Source organism: Musca vetustissima, unplaced genomic scaffold (assembly GCF_032173495.1).
Source record: "Musca vetustissima isolate MV318-11 ecotype Yass unplaced genomic scaffold, APGP_CSIRO_Mvet_v1 utg62833, whole genome shotgun sequence".
In the NCBI taxonomy this organism is placed as follows: Eukaryota; Metazoa; Arthropoda; class Insecta; order Diptera; family Muscidae; genus Musca; species Musca vetustissima.
The window spans coordinates 31,175-43,646 of NW_026889163.1; the positions used below are offsets into that span (position 1 = coordinate 31,175).

General features: G+C 36.2%; 1 protein-coding gene across 1 annotated transcript; it reads left to right on the forward strand.

The window, feature by feature from the left end:
* The first annotated feature begins 8,253 nt into the window (after window positions 1–8,253).
* Window positions 8,254–10,323, forward strand: LOC133336872 (heat shock protein 67B1-like). Its single transcript, XM_061545145.1, has 2 exons — window positions 8,254–9,465; window positions 9,535–10,323. The coding sequence occupies exons 1-2, from the start codon at window positions 8,254–8,256 to the stop codon at window positions 10,321–10,323; spliced, it is 2,001 nt and encodes a 666-aa protein (XP_061401129.1).
* The last annotated feature ends 2,149 nt before the right edge of the window (window positions 10,324–12,472 follow it).

Here is a 12,472-nt window from a genome sequence, read left to right on the forward strand (position 1 = left end):
ATATTTGAAGATTTAAAAAGGACGAAAAATAATTTACAAAAAAAATTTGTTGTTGTTTTTTATTGATGGCGGGCATCACAACTCCTTACTAGAACATCGGAATCCAAAAATTGCAACAGTGTTAGAAAGATTACATGTATGGCTCTCGTATTATTGACTTCGCTCAAAAATTAACAAAATGGCGGAACTTCGAAAAAATATTTTTGGAAAATCGCCGATTTTTGACCACAAACCAAGTTAAAAAATAAAGATCTTCACCGATCGGCTTTATCCTAGTTCATACGATGGCTATACACTCACAGAGAAACGTCCCTAAATCCGGAATCGATTGGGTTATTAGTTTTTGACGCAAACGCTGTTTGGAGAAAAACCCGTTAAAGTTTGAAAAGCGTCACTTGATGCTAACGCAATAATGGAATTAGTGTAGGTTCGAATTTAATCGAAATACAAAATTAATTTTTTTTTGAAACCGAGAATGGGTAGATTCTTGGAGCACGGAAACAGACCATTTTTTACAATTGAATAAAATCAATATGGCAACATTGTATATATAGCTTACACATATATTTTCTCTCTGTTTATTAAGGTGTTCTGCACGTACAGAATTATGGGAGATTAACATAATTTTCTGTTTTATACAAATAAAATACATTCATGTTTGGTGTTTGAAATTTTTTCCAGGAAATATGGAGTTTTTTATACACTCAGCCTTACAAATAAATACACTTTTCAGCAACAAGAATGTGACTCGAAATATTGGTTTTAGGCCCCACACCTCTTCGGAACAAATCCGTTTCAAATAATTTTTAGTCGATATACAAATGCCCGTCCGTTTATCGGTCAAAGACATAAAAGTCAACAATTTCCAATAGATGGCTTTTCCCTCTGTTGTTACGATATCATAACAACTGAGCATACAATATTAATCGTTTTAAACGCTATTTTGCAAGCTTATAAAATAAAAACATATTTTTTGAGTACAGATCTCTAATTTTATTTAAATTTTATACACACATTATGGCGCATTTGCGTTTTTACTGTTAACATGCCTCTGTTATGCCTTATTTCCCCTGGATATATTTTCATAAACTATTTTGTCAAAATGGATTTTGTCGAGTCTTTACGGTTTCTATGTCTTTGTATCGGTCTGGTGCTCACGAAACATTCGATTTCATCCAAACATTACACATCTTAATATTTCTTTCAAAATTAGATCAAGTTTGAAGATGGGAAATATAGGTCATATCCAATTTGTGCTGAAAATTAATTATGCCATCCACCACAAGATGTAGTGTACATGTAATTCCGTTTCACCTGAGACTATGATGTTTCACTTCATCCATATAACGGTAAAACGGCATTTACATTAGAACCAAAGACATAAAAGTATAAAAATAGGACAATTGATACGTAAACAATTTCCAACAGATGTCTTTTCCTCTATTGTTACGATATCATAACAAGAGAGAGAACAATATTAAACGTTTTTAATGCTATATCTCAAGCTTATTAAAAAAAATAAATTTTGAGTGCAGATCTCCGATTTTGTTTACATTTTATAAACATATTATCGCGTATTGGCGTAGTGATTCCCCCTGTATATTTTTTTATAAACTATTTTGTCAAAATGCATTTTATCGAGTCTTTATGTTTTCTATGGCTTTGTTAGAACTTTTTGCAGGGTTAACCTACTTTAGAAATATGCAAAGCAATAGACAATTAAATCCCACTGGGTTAACTAAATCCGGTACAATGTAAACGTACTATAACTCTCTAATATTCCGAAGTTTGAATTTTTTGGCACATTTTATAGTCAGCTCTAATTTTATATATTGGGATCTCACTGGGTATAAAATTTTCCTAAGAAAAAATATCATAATCGGTTCACTTTTTAGGGTATTTTAAAGCTTTTGGCCACTTTTTCAACATTATTGTTCCTATATATATATATATATATATATATCTGTCGGTAAACACCGACTGCCTTGTTTTATTTAATGCTATGCTTCGTAACATCTTAATATACAAGTGTATAGTATTTAATCGTACACACGTATGTATATAAATATCAATGGTTGGTAAATATGTGTGTATGTTTTATGTGCCGGCAAAATTCCAGTCAGTTTTCCATTGAAACTGGCTCTCAATTTGCCGGCATTTTTTGTTGCTGTTGTTGTATTTTACTTAGGCTATTGCTGGGCAACCATGGGAACTGGTGCCCTTTTTTACATGTATCAATAAGCTCGTTCTCTGTGTTCTATTTTTGTAAGACATTTCATAAGGCGGTTTCTCCTTTACTCTCCTCTGTTTTTATTCTCTTCTCTTTTTGCACACCTCTAACTTAGGCGACATTTAGCTCCTGTCCCATTTAAAAAAAATGCAAGAGAGAGAGTGAGATTTTTTTATTTCGTATGTCTGGGAAATGGAAAATCGTCTAAAGCAGCATACCCGTATGTGGAATTTGTAGTCCCGAAAATTAAACGTAGACTTCTAGTTATTATTTAATTTTATTTCCTGTATATCTTCTGATAAAAGTCTAAACGTTCACCACAAATCTGTTTGCATTGCATGTACATACGTACATATGTATGTACATATCAACATCCACAAAATTTTGTGAATTTCCAGTTTGCCGGTTTTTGAGCGAAAACTAGTTTTCATTTTGCCGGTATCTTTTCGTGAGAGTTGTTGTTTTTATTTGTCATTCAAGTTGTTTCTTCCTCACAACAACAAAAAACGGGTTGAACAATTTCGTGCTGAACTTGAATTCACAACTTTAAATGTAGTCTCCAACTTTACGACATGTAGAATGTAAATTTTGTCGTTGGTTATAGTGGGTTGAGATGGAGATTTACATTTACTTCGGTACATACAATGTGAATATGATGTACTACTACTAAAAAAATTATACCAAATATTTTTTTAATACCAGTGCTTTTTTATTGATTATGGTTTTTAGTATTATGTTGTGAAATTGAATCCATATAGAAAAACTCGAATACTTAGAAAAATATTTTTTATGGCCGCAGCAGTCAATGATAAATCTGCCAAGAATTTGGTATCGATTTCTCCTTATAATTAGAGAGTAATGGGGTAAATGTATCAGTATCAGTCGGCACTTTAAAGAGTTTCGTATCTTCGATATTTCGCAATTCCAAGTGAAATTGTTTAATTACGATGGATTTCAATAAATAAGCTTCGGATAAAATGTAATTTTTTTTGTTTTCGCAAAATAGTTTTTTATAAAACTTGTGATTTTTAAGTTTTTGACTCCTTTAATTGCTAGGATTATTTATTTCATTTTTTGTTTGCGCCAAATTGTTTGTTGTTTTAATCAGCTGCGTCTGTACAATTTTTTTTACTAGATGTTGTTCGTTTACTTTTTGCAATTTTCTCTCTTGAGAACGAAACGTCGTATTTACTCTCTGCAAATTCTTACTGAGTAAATGTTACTGGGAAAGTGAACGAACGGACCTAATGTAGGTTTGGTAAATATATTACAGGGCAACTCTTTAGTAAAAACGAGCCGATTTTTTCCAGAGGTAGGTATTTTTAACATTATTATGAGGATATATTTTTTCATGGGGTTACCCGGTTATTTGACCCGGAAGTTCAGGTACGCACACCCGATTCTACGTATCCGATTAATATAAAATGTGTGTAATGTTAAAGATTATGAAATATAACTTTCCATTGAGTGGTGATATGAAGGGGTTATCTCAGACCGTTTGGGAGATACAGTCACAAATTATAGACTACAATTTGCCCTTTCCAAAATGGTGCAATGTGTGGCTGTATCTGTTGGGGATCAAAATATATGGGCCTTACAACCCTACAAAAATAAAAATACCTACCTCTGGAAAAATTGTCAAAAAAACTGATAATTTTCACTAAACTAGAGTTAAGCCGCTGAGACTGTGCCGAAGGTACCAAAAGTGATGGGTCAATCGTTCATCTTCGGACTGGATTTAGATTTGGTTAAAATCTTATGATGTGTATTAGGTTGGACACAGTTTGGATCATACAATATATATAAGTATATATACAGCAGAGCACGGATATAAGAACATCATAAATAAGAAAATCCCGTACTTACATTTTTCACCCATATAGGAAAATAGTTTGTTATATAAAATACGTTCATATAAGAAAACCCCGCATATAAGAACAAATTTCTAGATGTTTCGAATGTTCTCATATTCATATTATAAAATGAAATCGAACGAAACAAATATATGAGATCAATTTTAAAATCTGCATCGATACCCATCAATTTTAATAGGTTATGTCCTTGCAAATTTCCTTGACCTATGCCAAATTTCATCTCATCTCTTATAATAAAAAAAATTGATTTTGCAGAAAATACGAGGAACATAGGAACTTCTACAGCTACTCAATCAGAGTGTGTAAGAGATATTTGTTTTATTCATTTATTATTATTATTGTTTTTTTAAGTCTGATATTGCAAATCATTATCGTTCTATCATTCGTCTGATCTACCATGCATTAAAACTCCGACTTAATTACACCAAGATTTCCTTGTATTGGATTTTGTTGAAATCAGTTCAGATATAGCTCTTATATAGTCCATATTTACATATAGATCTGATACATAATTTGGTCAGATCTTTTAGAAATGGTTGATGCAACTGTTTAAATTGATTGAAGACGTATCACTCGTAGACATTTGTCCATTTTGCTTATCCTGGTTATCAGAAAAAAGAGGAAATAGGAAAAAGCGCAAAAGAGATAGAAGAAGTTATAATTTTGGTTAATTTCGCCATGTCACGATGTTAACACGGCTAAATATCTTTTTGCCATCTGATCTTTTGGAAATGGTTCATGTAACTGTTTAAATTGATTAAAATCGTATCACTCGTAGACATTTGTCTATTTTGCTTATCCTGGTTATCTGAAAAAGAGGAAATAGAAAAAAGGGTAGAAGGGATAGAAGAAGTGATCATTTTTTTGTTAATTTCGCCATGTCACGATTTTAACACAGCTAAATATCTTTTTGGCGTCTGTTCCGAAGAAGATGGCTAGGGTATCAATTTCGTTCATTCGAAACAGTCGATGTCTTCTGCATCTGGCTTCAGCCGCTTTCGTGATTGCCTGGATTTTTGCCTGAAAAATGCTACAGGCATCGTTAGGTTTATATGAATTAGATATGGCCAATTCCTTGCATTAAACTTCTGCACCAGTGTCTTCCTCCATCCTCGACCCGTCTATATACATACAGAGAGCAGCAAAAGTCATGGTACCCCATACAAATAAAAAATATTCAGTAATTACTCAAAAAATAATTTACAAATTTTAAAACATTTATTTTTATTTTATGTATTCACTCGTATACTACAACAATGGATAGTAATATTTCATTTATTTGTTCCAACAAACCATAAAAAAAATGTAGATCGTGTCAACTCAAAATTTTTGCACAGCATGGCACCCCTGGTCAGAGCTGATATTACACGTCATTTATGGGATAAAATCGTTTAGTAAAATAGGTGGCAACTATTTAGAGTTTTGTCAAATTCTCTTTTAAAACAATAACGATACTTTCCATATTTCCAAAAGCATTTGCTTAGTGCAAAAAGTGAAAGGAACTATTTTTTTTAAATGCCTAGAAAAGAACTAACTATTAAAGAGCGAAAAATAATAATAACCATGAAATGGGAAAATCCTAATCCGGAATAGATAAAATGATAAATAGAACCAAATCAGCAGTCCAAAACTGGTTAATCGATACAAAAAAGAAAATATAATTGAAAATAAACCGCTATCAGGCCGTCCCAGGAAGCTCAACATCAGAGAAGAAAATTGAATATATTATTAAAAAAAGATCCATTTACAAGCGCTCCTAAAATCGCTGTAGAATAATTTGGGAAAGGAGTTTCAGCAGACACGGTACGTAGGTGCATCAATAAGTATGGATGCAATGCTCGCACTGCCCGCAAAAAAACACTTGTTAACAAAACAAAAAGAAAGAAGCGTGTCGATTTTGCAAATCGAATCGTATACAATACACCACACATGCTGATAACACGGAGAGGGTGGAGTAATGGTATGGGGATGCATGTCAGCAACTGGTGTTGGCAATTTCGTATTCTTTGAGGAAATAATGAATAAAACAGTTTACATGAATATTTTGAAACAAAATTTGAATCAAAATGCTGAAAAACTCAACATTCGTGATAATTATTACTTCCAACAGGACAATGATCCAAAACACACTGCTATTGACGTTAAGAATTGGATCGTATACAATACACCACACATGCTGATAACACCTCCACAAAGTCCCGATTTAAATCCGATTGAGCACCTATGGGATCATCTAGATGAACGAATCCGAAATTATACAATTTCCAGTAAGGCCCAACTCAAAGAAATACTTCTGACAGAATGGGGTAAAATATCGTCGGACTACACTAAAAACTTGTATACTCAATGCCCGAACGATTGAATGAAGTTTTAAAACTCAAGGGATATCCTACCAAATATTTGATAAGTCAATTTGATTGTAAAAATTAAGTAATATTAAATAATTCATTATTTTTCTCCAGGGGTACCAAGACTTATACTGTGCAAAAATGCGGACATGGCACTATCTCTGTCATCAAAGTCATTATGGAAGGGAACATAGTCACTGATGTGAGTACTTCTATCTAAAACCGTTTCCGGGAGCCTCAGGGCTGCAGTATGAAATTTAAACGAAATATCCAGTGGTTGGAGATTCATGATTGCATTCATCGATGTTTGTGCTGTATTTCTTTGTGCTACGGTAATCAAGATGAACGCTGATCGCTGTATGCTACTCCAAAGTGATGTAGGCCCGACTTTTATGCTAGTTTTTATTTAAATATTTCCTAAAGGTTAAGAATCATTCTGGGAATGATACTATTTGCCATTGCAAATTATGCATAGACTTATTATTTTTTCTACCCCTTATGGTGTATGTAGAAGGAATACAAATATCGACCCTGACGAACTTTCCACCATTTTTGATTGTGCTTCTTTTTATTATAATTGATATCCCGACAAGCATATAAACGTTTGAAAAATGCACCATACTGTTTTTCAGAATAAATTTAATAATTATTATTTAATTTAATATATTGTTAGATTTTTAATAATCTACTTATTTCAAATCACTTCTTCCATCCCCGTTCACTTTTATCCCAAAATAAAAAAAAATAAAATCGATTTTTTCGCAACAACAAAAAACTCGAAGATAATTGCCAAACAAAAAGGACTCCATTACCAATAGTTGACAAACATCAGCACAGCTGCTGCAGGTTATGATGAAAGATGATTAAAATGTAAAATATCCTTTAGGATAATCCTCCTTATAGAGCATGCAGGTCATTTTGCTGCTAATCTCGGGCATATCGTACAAATCACAAAGAGAAGATAAACATACGACAGTCGGACACACACATGCACCCACAACCACATTACATATTTGCACACGCATGCATGCTTCGCCGACGTGCAGCCAAGTATGTTATGTGAACTGCCTTTTCGTGGCATGCAGGACGGACGGACGGACGGATCCAATGCAAAGCCAGAGAACAGATACCGACCGGTGTAATAAAGGGACAGCAAACATGGAGAAAATCACACAACAGCAAAAAAAACGGAAAGATGAAACAAAGAGGAAGAAATTAAAACGTACACACGCACACACACACGCGCTCGGCACAACATTCCATGCAAATACACACATCGGATTTCCATTCAGCACTGCAAACTGGTTTGGAAAAGGGAAACAGCGACAACACGATTCAGCCATGGCGGCTGTGCCATTTCAGCTGGGAACTGCGAACTGCTCGCTGCAAAAACCAGTTAAGAAAGAAAATCATCAACGGGCGTGTTGTGTGTTTCAGGCGACGACAACGACGACGCCGTATCACTCGGCGATTGCATTCAAACGGTTTCAGACCAGACGGAAGAATAAAAATTTTTGTGTAAACCGAGTGAGTGAGCGACCGACCGACCGTACGACAGATCGACACACAGACAGTGCCAAAGTCAAAGCCAGCTAGCCAGCCATTGGTGTCAGAGTGTGTTGAACAATCAAAAGCCAGACTGGAGCTGAGTCTAGTGAATTTTTTGTCGCCATTTGTCTAAAACAGGAAGAAAGCTTCAGATACCCAAAGTTTGTCGGAAAATCGCATTTTCAATCTTGTGAAATAAAAATCTATATCGGTGAAATTTTTTGAAAAATCAGTTTGAGAAGAAAATCGCAAAATGTCGCTGATTCCATTCATATTAGATTTGGCCGATGAGTTGCACGAATTCAGTCGTTGCCTGGCCAATGGAATCGATATTAACGATTTCGGATTTGGTCTCTATACTGGTTCCGAGCAACAAACTCACTCGCAACCCCCATCAGCTTCAACATCACCGCAGCAGCAGCAACAACAAAGTCCCAGACGCAGCCGGACCTCGTCTTTCTCCTCGTTTTGGCTGCCCTCGAAACGCCATCATCCATACAATCGGATCAAAAGTGCCTGCTGTGGCAAAAACGCTGGGGAGGAGGGCGGTGCCACCAATTCCAATGTCGCCACTGCCAGTCCCGAAAAAGATGCTACCATAGTGCCAACACCGAACAAGACAGCTTCCTACTCGGTGGTCAATAAGAATGGCTTCCAGGTCAGCATGAATGTGAAACAATTTGCTCCGAACGAGTTGTCGGTGAAGACAATCGATAATTGCATTGTGGTCGAGGGTCGCCACGACGACAAGGAGGATGGCCACGGTGTCATCTCGAGGCATTTTGTACGCAAGTACATGCTGCCCAAGGGATACGATCCCAAGGATGTGATGTCGACTCTATCTTCGGATGGCATTTTAACTGTAAAGGCTCCGCCACCTCCTCCGCCTAGTGCAAAGGTTGACGAGCCGAACGAACGAATTGTGGCAATTCAGCCGACACCTGGACCAACCCAAATGGTGCCAACACCAATGTCTGCCGCTGCGGCCCAGCCAAAAGAGCAGACGAAAAAACTATTATCTCCAGCGGCTCGTGAAGAGTGTCAATTGCCAGAAAAGAGACAAAAACTAGATGTGGCCCAACAGCAGCAGCAGGAGGAGGATGAGAAACAAGCCACATTGAAACAGCAGCAAGCTCCAACACAAACAATACCGGCAACAATCACAACAACAACACAATCCACATCAACTCCACCACAGTCACCAACACCAGAGCAACCAGATGCCGGGGCTGGTGCACTTAACGACAATGAAAACGATGGAGAGCAAACAGCTGAAATTGATGATAAGCAACAACAGCAACAACAAAAAGGTGGTGAGGATGTTGACGAAGGGGGACAACAACAACAGCAGCAACAACCACCAACAGCAGCAGAAGACATTACTGATATAGAGACTAACAATGCTGTGGCTGCCATTACTGCTGAAGAAGATAAGACTGAAAATCAGCTGGAAACTAAAGAGTCTGCCATGGAAATCGATGAGACTGAAGAAGAAAACAACAAAACTGCAAAAGCACAACAGCAACAACAACAGGAAAAACAAAAAACCGAAGAAGAGCAAAAAGATGTGGTGGAGGAAAAGTTGCCCGAAACCAATGGCAGTGACAACATCATCGGAGAAATTGCCGAAGCAACTGAACCGGCTGCCGAATCCTGCAATACCACCACCACGACCAACAGTTCTGCCGAAAAAATTAACGACGAAGTTCCTGCTGAGGCTGTGAGTGAAGCCGATGGAAAATCCACGGCCATGGAAGTGGATGGAGACGATGATGTGGCAGACCAGACCAAAACTACAGCTGATGAAGATGCGACGGTTACCGGTGCCAGTGAAGACAAGCTGAAGGAGGTCGTAACCGACGAAGAAAAGAATGTTGATGGCAAATGCCCAGAAACAGCTGAAAATTCCAATTCCACACCAACAAACAGTGACAAAGAAGAACAAGACAATAAAACAAATTCCAAGTCAACCGGCGAAAATCCAGCTGACGCCTCGGAGTCGCCAGTTGCCGCTGAATCTGCCAATGACAAAGTCACGGATACAGAAACAGCTGTAGACACTACCACCACCACCACTGCCAACACTACCATTGCCACAGACATTGATGTTGCCCTACTCAAAAAAGCTGCCGCAACAGCTGACGCTGCCGAAATCACAGCTGCTGCAGAAAATGCTTTGCTCTCCGAACCCATGGATGGCATTGCAACCACTGACTCGGCCGTGGATACCGTAGAGTGTTCTCTCTTTGCCAAAACATTGGGAAATGGCAACAGTAATTCAGCAGCAACTGCCCTAGTGGCCAAGGAAGAGGTGGCCAACTAGGTGGCTATCCAATGGCCGCTCTCTCACTCTCTACCCCAGCCACTTTGTTTAGGTAAAGTGCATGAATAGATTGGAAAGCTAAACAACAACGCAGACAGACTATTGTAATGCAGATTTTATTGCGGTATTTGTTTTCCCCTCACTCTCTCACTGATATCGGTCCCCAAAACATACGACACACACACACAAACAACACTCAACGAATCGTGCGAAGGAGATGAAGAAGTGCGCATTAACTCAACAGATACAATGAATCGGGCACACAAGACACTCACTCACACATGTACACGCAATTCATCCAGACATGCTACAGATACTATTCACAAACATAAAAGAGGAGTACTTAATTTTGCCAACAACAGCAACAACAACAAAAATTATCGTCACACAACCGCAGCCAACAACAAAAACGAAAAAATGAAATAACAAAGAATCAAACCAAGTGTATCACAACAACAACAACAATAGCGTAGTGGCGCCAACGACAATGTCGGCTTCAGTCTACAGCAGCAGCAGCAACAACAACATCAAATACTTTAGGACATAGCGACAGAAAAACACAGCAGAATGAAACCCGGGGCCGTGGCAGAACCGGAAGCAGAGACATAAGCAGCAGCTTTTTGACTCAGGCGCAATACTCTACAGCCAGCCCGTATTCCTAATTTTCCTATACTCTTATTAATATAATATATATAAATATTTTTTTTTAATTTTTGATTACAAATTATTATTCCTATATAGAATATCTATAGAAAAAAACAATTATGAAATATAATTATTAAGTTATTTTTTTATGTATTATTATCGAATACAGGAGGTTATGTTTTAAGTGAAACGACAGCGGCCACCATTTCATTGTCCCTCAATCAACACCACCAACACCGACCGACCAACGGACAGATAGATTGATGAAAGCATGACGGTGATTTGGATGAATGATCCGCTGCCAAACCATTGGGAACTTGGAGAACATTTTCAAATGTTAAATTAAGCAGAGATTCCAGCTTTTATTTGAACTATAAAAAAGTATTAATTTTAAGTATTTACATAACAAAAAAGAAAACAAAACGAAGAAGAACAAGAAATATAAAAATCGAATATTATTAATGAAAAATTAAAAAAAAAATGAAAATGAAAACAAAACTGAAATAAATTGCGATCAAATCAATGAATCGAGAGAAAATAAAGAAATTAAAAAATAAAAAAAAACGAAAACAAAAGATTATATAATGATGATGAATAAAAGGAAAATAAACAACAGCAACAACAACAATAACCTAATGCTATTCTCTATAGAAGAAAGCCATACCGAACGAACATTCTAAAAAAATTAAATGATGATATTCATTATTATCAACGTCGAATCGATGATATAGTTGGTAATAATGGTCAAGGTATTAATTACAACAACAAAAATGAATGAATGAATAATAAATTAATAAAACAAAACCTTTAACTACATAAATTATTGTATGTGAGAATATAAATAAATTTCAAATGTTGTGTTTTATTTATTATTTTGGATCGTTTAGTTTTATCCTCAAATGGGAGGAAAAAATTAAAGCTTTCGCAGATAGAGAAACTTCAGCAGTATTACTATTAGGCCTTTTGGAATGTGTCTGTTATCTATTCATTGAGAGCATTTAGTGCAAAAACATTGTTAGTAAATTTTACCAGACCTGGGGTCAAATTCTGATAGTCGATATCGAGTTGTTTCGATCTCTGTTATTCAATTTGGTATGCCCGCATTTCAGATTGGTAAGGCGGTATTTATATAATTAAATTTCTGCATAGATGTATGTTAGCCATAATCCCTAGACGCTAATAAATTCTAATAATACCCACTATTCAAATTTCAAAAATCGGACGGGTCCTTTATATGTGTATTGTTTTCTTAAAAATCATTTTGGAATCTAATTAAAGAATTATTAAACCGTGAACAGGATTTTGGGTGTCGAGAAATCCCATTGGGATAGGAAAAGGTTAATCACGCCATAACTCAAAAACTTGACCTTTTTTCAAATTGTCCTTCTGGGTTCATAATAAACTTTCATCCATCCAAGACCATATTGAATAACCATTTCCTCCTCTAGGGTGTTGATATATACCCTCCACAGTAGGTATACTGACAGTCATTTTAAATGAAATT

Bases quoted from the DNA above. Each gene is read 5' to 3' on its own strand.
- LOC133336872 (XM_061545145.1), top strand. From the start codon at position 8,254: ATGTCGCTGATTCCATTCATATTAGATTTGGCCGATGAGTTGCACGAA. The intron at 9,466-9,534 runs GCCATGGAAATC...CAACAACAACAG, and splicing joins AGCTGGAAACTAAAGAGTCT to GAAAAACAAAAAACCGAAGA.